Source organism: Artibeus jamaicensis, unplaced genomic scaffold, assembly GCF_021234435.1.
Source record: "Artibeus jamaicensis isolate MK-2021 breed Jamaican fruit bat unplaced genomic scaffold, CSHL_Jam_final scaffold_847, whole genome shotgun sequence".
NCBI classification, from domain to species: Eukaryota; Metazoa; Chordata; class Mammalia; order Chiroptera; family Phyllostomidae; genus Artibeus; species Artibeus jamaicensis.
Genome location: NW_026522057.1, coordinates 11853241 through 11872225, shown reverse-complemented (window position 1 = coordinate 11872225; position 18985 = coordinate 11853241). Strand labels below are relative to the sequence as shown.

Here is an 18985-nt window from a genome sequence, read left to right as displayed (position 1 = left end):
CGGGCCCCAAGCTCAGAACCAACCATGCCCACAAGGACCAACCCAGGTCCTGGGCCCCCCAGCCCCAGCAGACCACAAGGCTGAGATCACGACAGGTGCCGTTCTAAAGGTGGTTTCCAGAGACACTTGGCTCAGCGGGAACAAAGAAACAGTAGAAGCTTCTCCCGACGGGGCAACAGTTGAACCCCGTGCCACAGTGAGGCTCAGGCCTCCACGTGGCAGACTCAGGTGAACTGGAGAAAATCCTGGGGAGGTGACCAGCGTGACCAGGGGAGGGGTGCTCGGCGAGGAGCTGCGGGGAGCGTGGTGGCAGATCTCCGGGACCGAGGGCCGGCATGCAGAGTGGGTTGCCTGGAAGCGCACGGAGCTCTGTTATTGGAGGTTGTCGAGCAGAGGGTGGACTCGCAGTGGGGCCGAGGAGGGGACTCCAGCTCTGGGCGGTGGCTGGCCTCTGGGAACTGATCCCACGCAGTTCCACGGCCAGTCTACAGAGAATGGGACTGACCCACTGAGCCTCAGGAGCTTTGGAACAGCCAGCTTCCTTTCCCAACCATCCTCGGTTTGACAACCTCCAGGGTCTGCAGTTCTTACCGTCACCCCCAAAGTGAAAGGATTATCACATTGTTACCGGTCACAAGGCCCCCAGGTGAACCAGAATGACTGGTGTCTTTGCTTCTGACTGAAATTTTGTCAGCTCACGACACGCGGAGGGGACTGGCTACCAAGCCACTTGGAGCAGCAGCAGGCAGGCAGGCATCCGTGTGAACTGGAAGTGGGGGGTGGGGAGCTGCACAGCTCGTCTGGACGGCAGACCCAGGGCTTGAGGTGATGGAGAGGCCCGACTTCTAGGATGGCTGCTTCCAGCCCAGGACGCCATCCCTAAACTGTTACGAAACACACAATCGGGTCCTTGAGCTGAGCCCAGCCCCCCGCCTTTCAGCCTCACCCTGTAAATGACAGCAGCCTCAGGCAGGCTACGTCCCCCACAGCGGCTTCTTTCTGCAGGGCGTGGCATGCAGTACGCACTTACGTATTTGCTGAATGAAAGAATAAATGAACAACTGAATGGATGAGCATATAAACCTGTAGCTGGGAAGGCAGAGTGGAGAATGTGGAAGTTTGATCTTTTATTGAAGCTTACAGTTTCACTGAACTTTTGGCCCCCAACGGAAAAAAAAAAAGACAACAAGAAGGGCATTGGCAGTGGGAAGTGGCATCCGTGCCCTGGGCACTGCAGCCAAGTGGAGAATGGTGGGCAGTGAGGGTCCGAGCTGCGGAGCGCAGGAGCCTGGCCCACGATGCCAGAGAAGAGACCGCCCAAGCCCTCCGAGCAGGACAGCTCCCCGCAGCTAGAAGTTAACCCGCACGGACTTGTGGGCACGGGGTGTGGAATCCAAGCCACGGGTCCCTTGGGTAAATCTCTTTCATGCTTGGTCAGAGTCCACTTTGAAGAGACTGGCTTCATCTGACAGGACAGCATGGGAAAGGGGACACAGTTGTAACGGTAAGAGGCCGATGGCACTTACCGCTGGGGCTGGGGCACAGGGGAGAGAGCTGGAGCTGGAGCCCAGCCAGTTTACTTGGACACAAACTCTGTTACAATGACTGGCATCTCCTGCACCAAGGCTGTGCCACTTAAATGCTCAGGGCTGTGAGGACATTTAATTCCCAGTCCTCTCCTAGGTCAGGACCCTACCTGGGTGGCCTTGGCCCAGGACCCCACTACTTGGTGGCTATGACACAGCCCTCTTGGGGAGCAGTGCTGCATCAGGCAAGGGAGAATCTTTTTCTACAAGGGGCAGGAAAAGACGAGAGGCCCACGTGCTTCTCCCACCCTGAAGAGCCAGGGGAGGCCCCCCGGAGCAGGCCACTCTCTACAGATAAGCTGGGTCATAGCAGCCGAGAAGCTGTCATGGTAACAAAGTCCTCAAAGCTGAGCCGGATGTTGCCCTGCACGGCTGTGTCCTTCTCCCGGAAGGCCTCGGTCAGCACCTGCAGCTGCGTGCACACCTGGATGAAGCGGTCTAGCTGCATGGCGGGACTGGCGGAGCGCGGGCAGTAGCGGGAGACCAGGAGCTGGGTGAACTGCGGGCTCAGGTTGTAGCCCATCTGGGACAGAGCTGGAGAGGAAGCACACAGAGAAGACACAAACCTGTCATGAGCACGGCCACCGGCCAGCCCTTCAGGGGACTTCGGGGGAGTAACACCAAAGCAGAAAGGGGACAGAAGTCCCGAGGGCCTGTCCAGGGTAGCACAGTGCAACAGGGCTCTGTCCGGATGCTCCCCTGAGCTGGAGGGCCTCATCTTTCCCCAAATCTCCCTCACTACCTGTTCAGGCAGGGCCCCAGAATGACACTGGGCCACCCACGCACTTCTCTGACCCGCCTGCATTACGGAGGGAAGCCTGAGCCCCACTGACCACCCTGACCGGAGTGGACAGCAGAGGCAGCACAGCCCAGGGGTCTCTCGGCCTGCTCTGGAGGCAAAACAGCCCCCCCACACCAGTGAGCCCCTGCAGTGAGCTGCAGCTCACTCATCCTCTGACTTATCAGGTCTAAGTGGGAACCTTCAGGTTTCAGTAAGGATGAAAGCTCACGCACGGCCCTTGGCACAGTGCCCGGCACATAACAGGCACTCAGCGAGTGTCGCTACAGTAAGTGAAATCATGCTCACCTCCCAGGCGGGGCTGCTGGGCAGTTCCAAGGTCACAGCCTACGTGCCACTGCCGATGTCCCACCCGAGAGGCTTCCTTCCTCCCTCCCGAACAACCTACCAGCCTGGCCTCGTCTCACTTCCCCTGCTGCTGGGTGGCCCAAGAGCATGTTATGTAGCCCAAGCCTCAGCTTTCTCATCCATAAAAGGACAATCCCAAGGAACCCTTCATCTAAGTGGGGGCTTGGGGGGTGAATAATAAACAGTATCTATCACGTGGGGAGAATGAATGATGTGACATGTTATATAAGTCTTACTACAGTGCCTGGCACAAGGCCAGCATTCATTCCATAAATATTAGTTTTGTTGTGATAATATCCCCCAATCCATGGCCTGGACAAGGGGCTGGGTTTGCTGGGGAACGCTTCTCCCTCCCAGGTGGCAAAGCTCTGCGTTGGGTTCTCATGACCCCGCTCACCACCCACCCTTCACAGTCAGAACTGGAAGCAGACCTAGGACCGTGGCCTCAGGGCACCCTCCCCACCTGCAATACTTAGAGTGGTTTGGGTCCCAGCGTCGGGAAGGTAACTGCCTTCTGGCAGAGCCAGTAACAGAGGCCATCTTTCTGGGCCCCTATATGGGGCTCTTTCCATTCTGCATGCCAGAAACCAGAGCAAAAAGAGTCCCACAGTACCCTGGGCTACTCCGCTTCCATCCCCAAGGCTCCCCGAGGGCTCAGCCTGTCTCACCCAGCACTACAGGGCTCCCAGCACCTGGAGCCCCGCCCTAATCCTGGACCCAGGCGCTCCCTTGCCCTGGGTCTTGGCTCAAAGCCCCAGCCAGGGCCCAGAAGGGGCAGGCAGTGTTTTGCAGTGCAGCTGGCATTTGGTGGTCAGAGGCAGGAGAAGAGCCCTTGCTCTCCCTTAGGGAATAAAGAGACGCTCTGTGTGCACATCCCTGCCACGGCCTTCACCTTGCTGCAGCTCTGTGTAGCTAATGGAGCCTGAGTGGTCCCGGTCGTACTGCTGGAAGAGGTTCTTCCACTGCTGGATGAACTTCCACAGGGCTGAGAAACCATAGACATCGATGCGGCCCGACTTGGTCTTGTCAAACATGTCTTGGGGAGAAGGGAAAGGAAGGCAGGCTTCAAGACTGCGGGCCAAGGGTCCTCAGGTAGCCCTTCTCCATGGAGGCAGCCCTTCTCCCCAGGCTGGATGGAGCAGAAGCTCCACAGGCCCATACCCAAGACATACCCTCATCAAGTACCATACCAGCCCTGCCTCCTTGCCACTCTTTCCAGAACTGCATCTTCTCTGGTGGCTTGGCAGGTGACCCTCTCCCCCGCCCCCCCTCCACTGTCTCCTACCAGAGCATGCAGTCCCATCCTGCAGAATGGGACATGGAGTCAGCCTGCGACTTCGCAGGAACTAGAACTTGGGAAAAGATCTAGGGGGAAGAACTCTCAGTCTAGATCTCACCTTGAACCCAGGCCCCTGTCTGCTGAAGTCCTGCCTGGCCAAAAGATGTTCACCCAGAATGGTCGCCCGCCCACCTGCTGTCAGCCCTCAGGGGGCTCCGCCCCCAGCCCAGGCCTGCAGGGAAGGGCAGCACTCACTTATCATCATGAGGCACGTCTCGTCGTTGAAGGAGGACCAGTTGGAGTTGACCAGGGCCTGCTTCAGCTCCTTGATGGAGATGTAGCCACTGTGATCGGAGTCCACTGACTGGAACCAGGAATAAGCCTCGGGATCCACATTGGGTGGGGCGCCACCTGCAGGAAGGGCCGGTCCAAGCACCACCCTGACTACGGGTTCGCCCCGCACAGTCTCCCACCACCCAACACCCTGACTCTGATGGACGAGGGTCTTCAGGGCACCCTCCCAGGTGTTCGGTCGCCCTCCACTCTTGAGTCCACCAGCTCTCCCTGCACAGCTCTAGTCCCCTCTCTCCTCAGTTTGCAGTTTCCAAGGAATGAGGACCTGTTCAGCTGATTAAGAATTCTCTGGGCAGAGGGGTTATCTCTTCTGCACAGACTGGAGACCCAAAAATGTCTGCTGGGCACCCAACACGCACAGCCCGGACCCAAGTTATTTAAGAGTCCCAGCAGCAGGGAGCCTGGGGGTGGGAACCAGGCCTGCCGGCCCTGGCGCCCGGGAGGGCGGACAGTCTGCCAGGAGCTGCCAGAGTGCAGGCGGCCACAGAGCTCCACCTCTCTTCCTTCCCCATCACCTCCGATGTGCGACGCGCACGTCCCCATCTGCCCCTGGAGACATCTCCTCGTCCCACACATCCAGAGAGCTGCCCGATTCTGTCAGTTCGCACATGGGTACCTCCTCCCCTCTGTTCCTCCTGCACCTGCCCTGGTTCACGCACCCGTCACCTGCACTGCTGTAACAAACCAAAAGGCCTGGCCACACCGTCCGTACAGCTACTCTTACCACCCTTCACCTGCTGCGAGTGATCTTCGTAAAATGCAACTCTGTCCCCACCAATTTCCCCCACCTCAACTCAAAACTCTTCAAAGGCTCCCACTGCCTACAAAATCAAGTCCAGCATCCTTCAAATGGTGCTCCAGGAGCCCCCAGATGGGGTGTACTCCTGTCGACCTCTCCCACTCCGTCCCCACTGTCCTCCTCCCTCCTCTGGTCCAGCCCAGATGAAGCATCGCACTTGCTCTCACTCGTGCCTTCCCACCACAGGGCCTTTGCTTACTCTGTTCTCTCCACCTCCACCCCTCTCCCTCAGCTCTCTGCATGCACCTCCTTGCACCCTCCAAGACCCAAATGAAAGGCTGCTCCTTCCATCCTATTCCCGTCCCTGGAAAGGCCTTCTTCCCCCCTCCTCCCACCCTTTCTTTTATGGCCCTGCTCACTCCATGTTTTTAAACCACCTCCAGGTTAGACTTGGAGCCGCCTGTGGGCAGGAGCCTAACTCATCTCGGAATCCCCAGGGGCGGGCACAGGGCCAGACACAGAAAGAGAAGGTGCTGGACTCGTGGCAGAGCGGCCTCGGTTCGAGTCCCAGCCCCTGCCCCGTGTTACAGCCCTGGTTAAGTTATTTAAATCCTCTGTGTATCAGTTCTCTTATCTATAAAACGAGGACACAACGGCATCTACTTCATCAATTGTGAAGATGTACAAAAACCCTTAAATCAGCCCCTGCCGCAATCTAAGCACTCCGTAACTGCGGCTGCGGTTCAAACAGCTCTGTGTGTACGTCAGGAGTAGGTGCACAGCTCTGTGCACAGCTCAGTGGACAGAGGAAAGGATCATCACTGGGAAGGACGTGCAGAGTGAGCTGGAGCGCAGGGAAAGGCTGACAGGGGAGTGTGGGGAAGCGCTATCTTAGGAAAAAGCCAGGGTTACGCAGCATCGCTCAGCCTACTCAACTGGCCACAGAAAGGGCTCCTTCGCACGGGCGGTATCGGGACAGCCACGGACGGCTGTGGAGCCAGACACCGCCGCCCCACCCTGCCCCAATGGCGAGGCCAGAGGCTTTGCTGACTGAGGGACCATCTGACCACCTTGACTGGGGGACCAGGCAGACGCCACTGTCCTTCCTGAAACAACAGCTTCCCTATGGCAGAGTGAGGCCTGGAAGCAAAGAGCTCTGACCCTTACTAGCCTGTCTGACTTTAGACAAATTGTTTCATTTTCTGAATGCTAATCCCCCCATTTCCAAAATGGACCTACTTCCCAGGACAGATGTGATGAGTAAATGAAGTAACAGCGAAAGGGGGCTTTAGCGAAGGGCCTAGAACCTGTGCGGTCCCGTTTCTGCAGAGGAAGGAACGTTTACACCAGGTCTGTGAGGACGACACAGTGGTGACACAGAGCAGAAAAGGCACGTGGCAGGGGCACAGAGTGTGTTCAGAGTGCTCCGAGGGGTCCCGGGCTGCCAGGGGGAAAAGCAATTCAGATGAGGAGGCTGCGAAGGCCCTTTGGGTTTGGGGTGCCCTTAGGGTATTTCCTGAGGGCGGCAGGCGCCTTTATGAGTCAGACCTGTCTTACAGAGAAGTGGTGCTCCAACCGTAGATCCTGGATTCGGTGGGGCTGGTGTGGGGCTTCAGAGGCCAATGTAGGTGACATATGGCTCATGCTTTAAGAAGTGCTGCTCTAGGAGGCCACCAGCTGCCCTGGAGAGGAGGCCGAGGTGCCCGGTGAGAGAAAGCTACAGAGGGTGAGCAGCTAAGAGCCTAAGGCACAGCTTTCCTTTCCTCTGCAGCCCCAGAGATTACCTCTGGCCTCAGGCCCTGGTGGGATAAGCCTCACAGCCAGGGGCTCCTCTCCTTGAAAAGACCTCCTGTAGGCTCAGAGACAAGATTTTAAAAGGATGAGGAAATCCACCAAGAAGCTGCTGAGCTGAAAGCAAACAGCCAGAAGCTCCAGGCTCTGACAAGATAAATGGCACCACTGGTGGTGTTTGGAACCCCCGAGATTTGCACATCTCCCTCCGAGCCTCCCGCCTGGGTATCCATGCTAAGATGCTGCAGCTTCCCAGCAGTGCCATTCCCTGGAGGCCCATCAGGTGCACCAGAGTGGTTCCAGGCTGCTCTCCTGCTGGATCGGTCCCCCGGGAACAGCACACCGTCTAAGAGGCTGCCTGGCTGAGTCTGGGAGGAAGCAGGGGCCTGCGCACTCACCCTCCCTGACCCCTGTCTGGGACACTCAGAAATCTTCACTGAGCCCTCACCCAGGGGTCTCTGCCTGCACTGAATCACCAAGCCCCACCCCCAACCTCCCCCATCTGGTCCAGTACCTCACCTTAAAAATCTCTGCTGTTTACCCTGCCCCTAGCTCATCCCACCATTCTGCCTGCCTCAGCATCTTTCACAGCATCTGCCGTCATAATAAATGCCCAATACCTCTTTGCTGGGAATGCCCCAGTACCAGTTCTCTCACAGAATATTGTTCATTAAGCTCTCCCTCTTGTGGCAGGCACTATTCTCACGTTTACCTGCATGTTCTCATTTTTATTTCATCCTGACTAAACAGTTTAGGAGAGACAGTCACCATTTTTACAGATGTAAACACTAAGATTTAAAGAGGTAAAATAATTTGGTCTGTTCAGTAAGTAGTCTGATCTCAAAAGCCCCAGCTTTTAACAACTACACTATCTCGCTTTTCTACACATAGTAATTGGTCTCCCTCACACAGAAATGGGGCTCCCTGCCATGACGGACTGCAACATTATCTGCCACTACTCACTGATCTATGGCTGCACCTCCACCGCCTTCCCCGTGAGGGCACTGTACCTCCCGTCCCCTGCCTGATGGCCTGCAGGGGACTCTGCAGGAGAGGAGCATCCATTCCCATCCTATTGGTTATGAGGCTGGACCAGGGGATGTGGTTTGGCCAATAGCATGGGAGTGGAAGAGATACAAGGTAATTGAAAGTAGAAGCTTTAAGAGGCATCATGCATTCCTTCCTGCTGGGTCTCCAGCCTTTTTTTTTTCCCTGCCACAAGAACACACTTATCTCAAATAGGGGCTATTCCTCCAGCCTGGATCCTGGCAAGAAAAGACATGTGGAGCAGAACCTCAGCAGCCAAAACCATAGCTGTAGGCATGTCAGCAAGACTAAATAACTGTGAGCAAGCAACAGAAATAAATGCTTGTGGTCGTGAGCCAAAGAGACCGTGGGGCTGTTGTTACCACCGCAAAGCTAATGAGCAGACTTCCATTCCACCAATGTAAGCTGAAGGTAGAGGCGAGATGCTAAGGTGTCAGAGACCGGGCTGCCCACACATCCATAGGAAGGGCAAGAATGGGCCCTGGGTAACTCAGAACAAGATCAGAGGCACCTGCAGCCCCAAATCCCTACTTACCTGGAGGAGGTCCCTGTCCATAAGGCCCAGGATGTTGGGCACCATAGGAATTTGGAGGCAGCTGACCATAGGGGCCCCCTGGGGCCATACCACCATATGGTCCTCCTGGAGCTCCAGAGGGGAGCCCTCCAGGGTTAGGGTGTCCATAAGGCCCTCCAGGGGCAGGACCTCCTCCATAACCGCCACCAGGGGGTACCCCGCTGCCATACTGCCCTCCACCAGGGTAGTAGCTACCCGGAGGAGCTCCGGGTGCTTGTCCTCCAGCTCCTGGGCAGCCCTGCAAGAAGAGCAAAATATCCGTCAGAATGGTAAGGCCAGAAACTGGTCATAGTATGACACTTGACAGCTATAAGCATGGCCACCACCATTCTTTCAGCTGCTCCTACAGGCAAGGCTGGAACCATGGCCCCGTTACTCAGATGGGGAGCCCAAGGCTTCTAGAGATACAACCTACCCAATGTCATAACACCGATGACCCACAACCAATGCTGGAACCCTATCCTCCCAGCTCCCCTTTCCTGCACCCCAAGGGGGCTCCCCAAGGGCTGGGATCATGTCTGGTTTGCCACTTTATCCCAGCCCCCAGTGAGAAATGGTTGCTCAGTAAACACTTATTGTGTGAATGAGTAGGCCAATGAATCAAACAGAACTCCAAATCCTCACCCTGTGGTACTCTATCCCTATCTGCAAATTCACAGTACAGAAGTGACCTTCTGTCACAAACAAGGTGTCCACTGCATGGAGTCATCCTTAGCGTGCCCCTTACCCTACTCCAGCTTGTGATGTAAAAACACTTTCCCATCCCACTCATGGATCTGTGTGACAGGCAGGCCAGACCCTATTCCTAAGGCAGCAAAGTACAGTGGTTAGGAGACAAAAGGATCAGTTCAAGTTCAGGTTCTGCCACTTACTAACTGGTCTAAGGACTTACCCTCTCTCTGCCTGCCTACCTCCCAGGCTGGCGTGTGCATGAAATGAGACCGGTCACACAAAGCACTTTGACACAGATCTTGACACAGAGCAAGCACTCGATATACATGAACTATTAACAATAGCACCCTTTTATGGAGCAGGAAATTCAAGTCTAGGAAAACCACACATAGACAGTGGAGGCGCTAGGGCCAGAACCCAGTCTCCTGGCTGCTAAGCCCAGGCCATTTGTACATTAGAGCATATGGGGGGGGGGGGACGACATTCCCGCTCTTGTCCGTGTTCTCACACTTCTAGCCAGGGATCCCTGAGGCTCAGAGCGTTCAGCTCCAAGTCCTTAAATGGTCAGCAAAGGGCCTGGTAGAGCACAGCCCCAACCCACCTGCAGACAGGCTGAGCTCGAGGGCATGGAGAGCAGCTGGGCCCGGCCCTGAGGACCGTGAGGGGGTAACGCCTAGCCCCATTCTATATCAGCCTGCAAGGCACACCAATGGCCTAGCCACTGAGAGCCTGGACTTTCTCTTTTTATTGTGTCTGATAGTTTCTGGGACAGTTGTCCTCAGGGCTGAAGACAAAGTCACACCTTGTCTAATGGGGGTCTGCTTGCTTAAGGACGGGAGGCTTCTGGAGGAAGGATGGAGCAGACCCCCGCGCAGCTTCGTGGGAGCTCTTCCACCCTGGAATCGGCCATAGCTAGGACTGTAGCAAGATTCCTTGACGGGCAATGAAGCCACAGGCAAATCTCAATCTCTGCTTTCACCAGCTGGGTTCGGGACCATGGGCCAATGGCTTAATTTCTCTGAGCTTGTTCTTTCGCAAGTAAAATATAACAATCCCTTCCTCAATGAGTTGCAGATTATAACATATATGTGCAGCAGAATTTTGTTGGTTTACTTTTGAGCTGAAGAATCTTTTGATGAAGCAAGATTTTAAAAACTGATACAAGAAAGTTGCTCTGGGCTGAAGCAAGGTGGGGGTTCCGGAGCCCTGACTGCGAGGGACCCCTTCCTTGCCAGGCTGTGAGGATGCTCTGCAGGATGGTCACTGACCCAGAAGACAGTTTGAAAACCATTAACATGAGAAAAAAAGTTCTTACAACAGTGTCCAGCATAAAGGAAATGATCGATAAATCACGGCAGCCACTGTTATTACTGTATTATTATTATCAGAAAAGTCCTGGGCCAGGAAACTTCAGGGCGGGGACGGAGGGGGCACTTCAGGAGAGTGAAACGTTCTGAAGGAGCTCACAGTTAATCAGAGAGGTACGCAGCTGCGAACACCCAACAAAACAGCGCAAGGAAACAGGTGTTTACAATGGACGCCCAAGCCACGTGCCGCGGGGTCACAAAGGAGATGGCGTGATATCAGGGAGGGTTCCCACAAGAAAGCAGCATTTGGACTGAGACTCGAATGAAAAAGATAACCAAGGGAGCTGGAGAGGCGTAATGGGAGAAGTGCCCAGCACACCAGTCACCTGCCTGAACCCCTTCAGCTTACAGATGGGGAAATCAAGGCCAAGAAAGGGGAAGGAACTTGCCCCGTCGCACTGTGAGTTGGGCGCAGAGGCAGAGCTGGACGACTCCGCACCCACAGCCCAGTCCAGTGAGCCCCACTGCCACCTGCTCCGGGTTCTTCCCTTAAGCGGTAGGAAACAGGATTCTGGTGATGCGGGGCAGAAAAGGGGGTGGGGACCCTGCAGAGGAGTGTCTGGGCACAAAGAACAGACTGAACACCAAGCCAGGAAGCAGCTGCCCCACAATGAGCCCTGTGAACAAAGCCATAAAGTGCATCCGGCATAGGGCACCCTGGGAAATGCCCTAGGCCAACAAGGAAGGTGCCCAGCCCAACCTTCCCTATCACCGCCTAGGGGCCTCGTGCAGCTTGGCAGCAACCAACCCTTCCCTTTCCGTCCAACATTAAAGCCTTCCCATGTATAGTTTACAGAGCACTTCCACACACACGAACACTATTGGCAGCATCCTGCCAACGATCCTCTGCGGAAGAAAGCAGTAGGCCCATTTTCACATGAAGAAACTGAGGTACACTCCTGTTAAGACTTCATTTGGCAAGCCTTATGGAGCAACGGTCTTGTGTTGGGCTCTGTGCTGGGCTCCGGGGCACAAAACTAAGCAGGGTCTGTCCTCGAGGAGCCCACAGATAATTACAGTACAGTCTGATCAGAGCCACCAGAGGAATCCACTTAAATGCTATCAAGGAGGCACGGGCAGAGGAATTTGTTCTGCTTATGGAATGATAAATAAGCAGTAACATGAATAAATGTATGAAGTGGGTCAAGGAAGGCTTCCTGGAGGAGGCAGGGGTGATACTGGAGTTGGCAGTGAAGGATGCAAGTGTCTTCTATAAAAGGAAGGGAGAAGAGAGACAAAGGCACAGACCTATGAGCAAGCATGGAGCGGTCAATGAATAAAGTGAAAGGCAGGGGGCAGGGGCAAGAACCCAGAAAGGCAGACTCTTTACACCCTCCTTGTCCAAGCACCTCTGCTGCTGCATTTCAGTTGGCTGGTGAGTCACTGGTGTCTTAGAACAGTGTCTGTCCACGGTCTCCTCTGCACAGCAGTGAGCTCCCCAGGGGCAGACACTGGGCTCATTCATCACGGTACCCCAGGGTCCTGCGCAGTGCCTGGCACCTGCAAGCCTCCATAAATATCTGAACAAATGCATACCACTCTAAAGAGTTTGGACTCAATGCTGGAGGAAACAGAGCGCCATAGAAGGGTTTCCAATAGGGGAGGAATATGACCGGCAGCAGCGCGGAGGATGAGCTAGCCGAGGAGGCAGCAGGCTAGGTGCCGGGCAAGCAGGGCCCGAGCCAGACAGCAGACTTGGAGCTGGAGGAAACAGGATGAATTCTGAAGCTATTTCAGAGACAGGCTAGACATGACTTGGCAAGTAATTAGGTTAGGGAAGAGCTGGAGGGAGGAGGAGTGAGGAAAGGGAAATGTTTGGAATGACGCAGGTTTCTAGCTGCACCAGACTATGAAGAGAGTGGGGCCGCCCGGCGGGTCGAGTGCAGGCTGGGCAAGATGGTTCCCGGGGTCGCGAAGTTGTCAGTAAAAGTCTGGAACAGAAATGAAAACCCGAGTCCCTGGGGCCAGGTTCTTTATACCACTCCATGCGGCCGACCTTTTTGAGAGCTTATCCAAGAGAATTTTATACTGATAAACACAAGATGATAAAAAAAAAAAAAAAAAAGAGTTCGGTAACCCTGGTTTCCAAAGCATTACAGAAACACTGGGGTGGGGGAGGGGCAACTCAACTAAATGCTTCCGGTTCAATCGGCTCTCACTGATCCTCTGACCTGTAATGTGTCATCTCATTTTACAGATGACAAAATGAAGGTGCAGAGTTTAACACTGTGCCTGTGGTGATGCAGCTGGAAGAGGTGAGGTGGGATTCAAATCAGGGTCTGCATGGCTCCACTATAGTACTCCCTTCTGTGGATTCACCCCGTAAATGAGTGGGCGGCTACCTTGTGGGGTACCAGGGACTGTCCTAAATGTATCTGTCAAGTATGATGGATTTCTACAGCAGAGGGGGGCGAAGGGGAAGGGTTGGATTAGTGCTCTTTCTGAGGCTCCAGGCCCAGTCACCAGGGAGATTCAGAAGGATCTTATCCTTTCCTCACCCCAGCTCCTAGAGCCCAGTCTGAAAGCCGCAGTATTGTAAGAGACCCCCAGGCCCTACAGCCTAACCTCTCAGTCAGTTTGGAGTCTCTATCTGTATTCCTGCAAGTGGTGGGGAGCCTCACCCCATCCCAAATAATCTGCTCAGAAAGTTCTATATTTTCTTATGGCTCTGAGGACTCATTCTTCTACCTCCAAAACCCTTGAGAGGCGTGGAGGGGTCAAAGGTTGGTCCACGCTGAGCCCTGGTGGGGAAGAGAGCAGACTGCACTGCCGAGACAGCCTGTGCTCTAGACCTACTCCTCAAGTGCCTGCTGGGGGGTGGGGGGTGGGGTGGGGCTAGCACCTATTCCAAGGGGTTAAACAATCACAAGACAGAGGAGTGGCTGGGACGTTCACCAGCAGAGCCTCCTAAAATATTAAAGGCCAGAAACTGGCAGCAAATAACAAGTGAGCCAAGAACTGTCCTGAGATTTCAATGACCACGTCTGTGCTGACACTCCAGAGGCGCCATCCTTCCCTCCGGCTTCACCTCACCTGGGCTGCAGACCCACGCATCCAGCCACCTCCTGGGCCTCCCTCCCAAGTCTATGCCTCTCTGCGTTCCCATCTCAGTGAATGGGAACCCTGGTGCCCTCCTGGGAACCTCCCCTTCCCTCCCCTCCAACAGACTGCGCAACGAGGCAGCAAGTGTTCTCACCTCTGCCTCCCCAGTGCTTCTCAAACCACTTTCACCCGGTCACCATCCTCTCTACCTAGAGTAGCTCGGCAGCTCTGCAACTGCTCTCCCTGCCTCCAGTCTCCCCTGCTTCCACCCGTGGTGATAGCTCCAGAGCACAAGTGGGAGAAACCTCATCAGCAGTTCCCTCACTGCCCTTAGGATATAGTCCACGCTCTTCAGAAAAGCATCTGATCCTGGCTTAGCTACCTCGCCTCATTTCTTCCCCCTTTCCTCCTCCTCTTCATGGCATGTAGACTGATCTCCTTCAGTTCCTCCAAAACACCAGCTCTCTCGCTTGCTTCCTGGCTTTTGTGCATACTGTTCCCTCTCCTGGAATAAATACCTCGCCTTTCTCCACCCAGCTAAATCCTATTGAAGATTCAATTTTGGGGTTAAATGTCACCTCCCTCAGGAAACTTCCTCCCCCAGAGACTGAGTCAGGTATCCCTCCTGTGCTGTGCTCGTACCTTCCACTTACTCCCATTTACTGTTCCCCACGCTGACCCTGCACTGTACACACGTCTGTATCACTCTGCCACTTGGATACTTACTATACGCCAAAACATCATACCAAGCACTTTACATGGACCGTCTCATTTAAAGTTTACAGTAACTCTTTAGTTAGGTACCCTTATAACTCCATGTTACAGAAGGGGAAACTGAGCCTCAGACTTCCTAAGAAATTTCTGGAAGGAAATGGCAGAGCAGGAATTTGAAGCCAAATCTCTCTGGCCTCAGAGACCAAGCTCTTAAGCACTAAAACACGTCAGGCTGGCTCCCCCACAGGATCAAGGGAACCTGAATTTTATTACTGCCACACCCAGCACGTGCTTGAAAGCCCTGGGGCTAGAGGCAGTAGAAAATTAACAATTTGGACTCCTAACAATAAGCTGGAATCCTCCAGGGCTCCGTAATAGGTGTAGGGAGGTCCACTAAGCCTTTGGATGCTTTAAAACAATGTATTTCCTTTCTTGGGGCACCATGGACCAGGAGGAGCTGAACAAGACAAGGGTATGATGGGAGAACAAAAGCATTTCTACTATTCCAGACACATTTCTCTCTGTGCCCCTTTGCAACATCTCACTGAGCAGAAGCCCAGGCAGCACTGCATGATAACAGCGATCACAGCAGCAAGAGCTAGGCCACCACGCACTGGCACATACCATGTACTAGCATCATGCCAGGCTCCCTACAGGTTTTATCGTATTCCATCCTCATGTAAACCCTATGAAGTATCAGTCCTTTCTTTTGACAAGCAGGAAACTGAGGCTCCCAGCCCTTCGATAATCTGTCCAAGGACATATACCTAAGTAGCAGAATTAGGATTCTAGCCTCGTTCTGTCTAATCCAGAAGTTCAGGCTCTTGATTTCTATGTCACTTCTTCTAGGATGCATACAAATTGCCTCCAGAAGCTCATTAAAATGCACAACCCTTCTTGGGTGCAGAACAGGTCTAAGGTGGAACCCCAACATGTGCCTGTTTAACAAGCTCTGAGGTGATTCTGATGCAGACCATCCACTGAGAAACGATGCACTATGGCAATGTTTACTGAAACTTTGTTTCTCAGGAATATTAGTGTTACCAAAAAAAAAAAAAGACTAGAGTAAAAAAAAAAGGGGGGTGTGGTGGGAGGGAGGTCCCATAGTTAAGTAAGTTTAAGAAATACTGCACAATCTATCCCTCTCTGGCATTATTTACAATGTATATTAACAAATTAAGAATTCCGAGATGCCCCGTGATGAATTTATTCAGCTGTTTAACAAGAGTATTCTCCAAACTTATTTAACAGCAGGATCCTCCTCCATGAGCAATACCTACTGATATTTCACAAGACTCAGAGAATGGAACGGAGTTTGAGCAACACTACTAGGTTAGGCTTCCTCTTAACCCCAGCCCATGCTGGCCTCTCCCTTTCCTATCTCTAAGTATGCAATGGAAGGCGTTTAAATTCTAGCCCTGGCCTCATCGTCTTCTTTGCTATGTATGACTTTGGGCAAGCCACTTAACTTCTTTGGGCTGGTTCCTCAGCCTTAAATTGGGGGTAATACTCCCCGATGGCATGTCTACTGAAATAATGGAGGTCCAAATACTGCGCCCCAAAACTGTACAGGGCTGCACTCCCTCAGAGGGTTCTTATCCGTCTTTTGGCATGTTAACTACATTCCACGAAGCACTGTGTAACATCCCGTATGATCATGTTCAACAAATTTTTCCAGCGCCGGTTTTATCTCCTGAACTAGTGTGTGATCTTGAGTAACTGGGAGCTCTCTCTGGGCTCAGTTTCCTCCAGTTAAAATGAAGGGCCTATTTGGAGGGCTCTCCCAACTCTGACCTTCTAGGAGTCTAATGAAAATCAAAATAATCCAAGGTTACACTGTTACACTCTGAGTAGTACCAAATGGCTTACAAGTATCACTTCGATGCTCTTCAGAACAGCTCTATCAGGCGGTCCCTATTATTTGGCTCTGTTTTACAGAAGAGGAAACTTCGGTTCAGAAAGACAAAATACCTCGCTCAAAGGTTCAAAACTATTTAGGTGATGGAGCCAAGGTGTGAACCTTCCTCTGACTCCAAACTACTTGATCACTCAACCATTCCGCCATCCAACAAAGGAGTGTGGCCACAGAACCACCTTGCGGTGGTGGTCTTGGCTGAATCAGAATGGGTCGGCAAGTGGAGAAGCGGCATTTGCTGACATCTCTGGGGTCTGCTGCCTAACTGCCTGGTGATTTCAAGTCCTGTGTCTTCTCTGGGTTTCTCTTTTCCTACGTATGAGATGGAAATGTTGGACTACGCAGTCAAAGTCGCTTGTAGGACCAGCTAAAATCGAAGATTCTCTTGATTATTTGGATGCAGTACATCATGAGTCTGTTTTTAATCGACGCCCCCAGTGATACCGACGGACCTGACCGGGGCTGTAAACCTTATGTTGGCGTTGATGACCTCACCCCTGGGTCCTGCGGGAGCCTTAGAAATGCATGGGGCTCAGGCCAAACCCAGCCTGAGTCTGTGGGGTCAGAGATCCCCAAAACCTTGCGTGTGCAACGTCAAAGGGGGCGCGACGCGACCTCCCAGACGTTCAGTCCTGGGTGACGTGAGACGGGCGCGACCATCCCTTTTCCCTCTCACTCGCCCGAGACCTCGCGGAAGCCACCCTCAGCGCCGGAGGGGTACAGAGAACGCGGAGAGAAAGCAAAGCCAAGATTCTGGACCTGGCTTGACGAGGCCCCTACCTGGATTCACCCGTCCCTCACACACTCACCTGCCCATAGGGATAGCTGGCCATGGCGACTCTGACGTCAGCCAGCGGAGGAGGGCCGGGCTTCCTGGTTTCAAACCCACCCCCTCCTGGGTTTGGGGACAGCCCGCTTTTGATTGAATACCTTGTCTGTCAATCCTAGACACTGGGGTTGATGGAAGTGACGTTAGGACAGTGGCCGGTGCCTCCCGGAAACGTGGGAGGAGCTAAGGAGCGGATGGGGGTTTCCGGAAGTTTTGTTCGCTCCTCCCTTTCCTTAGAGTGGGCCCCAGAGTGGTCAGGCCCGGGGATTTAGTGAGACGTTTGGGTGGGCTGTTGTGTCGGTGGCCATGTTTTAACCTGGCAAATAGGACACGTGACAGTAGCCTAGTTGCTGTCTTCGCTCCAAGTTTCCGCCGGGAGGTGTGCCCAGGCGGTTACGAAGACAACTGGGAACTGACGGATGCTGCCTGGAAAGGACGAAGGCAGTGGCTGAAGTACTTCGCTCTGATGTCAAGGCACCTTGTTCCAATTAGTAGCTTTGGAGTGGGATCTGTGGTCTTCGGAGGGGAAAATCCAAAACTGGCATAGTGGGAGAGGAATACTAGATTATACTGAGCCTCTTTTTTCCTAAGTGGGGAACTTGAGTTCTAAAAAGGCAGTGATTTACCCTACTTCAACACGAGAGTGAGGCAGTGTGTGGCCTACAACTGGGGTTAGTATGTCAACCAGTGGTAATTGGCACCAATGCAGTGCCATCAAGAATTCCCAATTTGGGGTCCAGGGGAGAAGGCCATTTTATTCATGGCTGTGAGAACTGTGGAGCTGCAGAACAGCTCTGGGGCCAAGCCCTTCTCCGGCTGGACAGCTCTGCTGCGCTCCTGGATGGTGTGCTGTGCACTATACTGGTCTGCTTTGCTCTGTGCCAGTTTGCCTCACGCTGCTCGCCCAGGACGTAGTGTTTGGTGTTTCATTTCAACTAAGGGGGACATAACTCTCATTCTGAGGTGGAAAGGGAAGGTGCTCTTCCAGAGTCAGAGAAGAGCTGGCTTATACAGACAGAGGTGTCCACCAGCTCCCTGGTCCCTGATAGGTCCGTCCTCATGCAAATGAGGACTCCGAATTCTTGCAGTTTGATTGGCCCAAAAGGCAGTGTCCTGATTCGTCAGAGTAGAGTTCCTCTGGTCAGAGCTGCACAGTTTTGATTGGATGGGGAAATCCTCAGTCTTATTGGTTGAAGTGAGATTCTAGGAAACGTTTATGAGGGCTGGCTTGGAGGGCAGAAATAGGTAGTTCAGTGCAGGTTTCTCTGGCAAGTGCAGTTTGCATGAGGTAACCTTGTGCAGAAAGGGCTACTAGCTTCTGCCTCTTTTATTTTTTTATTGGTTTGAGAGGGGGAGGGAGGGGGTAGGGAGAGAGAAAAACATTAGTTTCTCTGTATTTTTTAACCGTACAGTTAAACAATACAGTTTAACTGTATTGTTCCACTTATTTATGCATTCATAGGTTGATTCTTGTATACGCCCTGACTGGGGATTGAACCCACAACCTTGGCGTATTGAGACAATGCTCTAACAAACTGAGTGACCCAGCCAGGGCCTAATCTCTGTTTTTTCATTTGATCCCAGTTAGCCACCAGGAGCCCTTCTTAGTGTCTTTTTTTTTTCCTCAGTGTTCACAAATGGGTGTCCAGTTCTCAGCAGGGAAGTCTTGATTGGTCCCCAAAGTAGGTCAGATCCTGGTTACTTCATAGTCATGTACTAAATTGCCACTTGATGGTTCAGGCTCTACACTTATTGGCACACTTATCTGATTAGTTTGTTAAATTCTTCCATATGGACACAGATTGTGTCTGGGTTTGCTTGTCATTATATCCCCCATACCTAACACAGTGCCTGACACTGTATTTTAAAAAAAATAAATCAAGTGAATAGTGTTATGAGGTGTTACCCGTTCCAGCCCATTTGTCTGGC

At 53.2% G+C, this 18985-nt stretch overlaps 1 protein-coding gene across 2 annotated transcripts; it reads right to left on the bottom strand.

The window, feature by feature from the left end:
- Positions 1 to 1107: 1107 nt before the first annotated feature.
- On the bottom strand, positions 1108 to 17137 carry PEF1 (penta-EF-hand domain containing 1). 2 transcript variants are annotated; one of them, XM_037149646.2, is made up of 5 exons: positions 17037 to 17136; positions 8479 to 8755; positions 4268 to 4423; positions 3626 to 3769; positions 1108 to 2120 (listed from the first exon to the last, which is right to left on the bottom strand). In XM_037149646.2, the coding sequence occupies exons 1-5, from the start codon at positions 17058 to 17060 to the stop codon at positions 1891 to 1893; spliced, it is 831 nt and encodes a 276-aa protein (XP_037005541.1). In that variant the 5' UTR covers positions 17061 to 17136; the 3' UTR covers positions 1108 to 1890. The 2 variants fall into 2 exon arrangements, with proteins under 2 accessions (XP_037005541.1, XP_053516641.1); XM_053660666.1 differs by lacking the exon at positions 3626 to 3769 and having other exon boundaries at positions 17037 to 17137.
- Positions 17138 to 18985: the final 1848 nt, after the last annotated feature.

Bases quoted from the DNA above. Each gene is read 5' to 3' on its own strand.
- PEF1 (XM_037149646.2), bottom strand. From the start codon at position 17,060: ATGGCCAGCTATCCCTATGGGCAG. The intron at 4,424-8,478 runs GTAAGTAGGGAT...CCCTTCCTGCAG, and splicing joins TGGACAGGGACCTCCTCCAG to GTGGCGCCCCACCCAATGTG. The intron at 3,770-4,267 runs GTGAGTGCTGCC...CTTCTCCCCAAG, and splicing joins GACGTGCCTCATGATGATAA to ACATGTTTGACAAGACCAAG.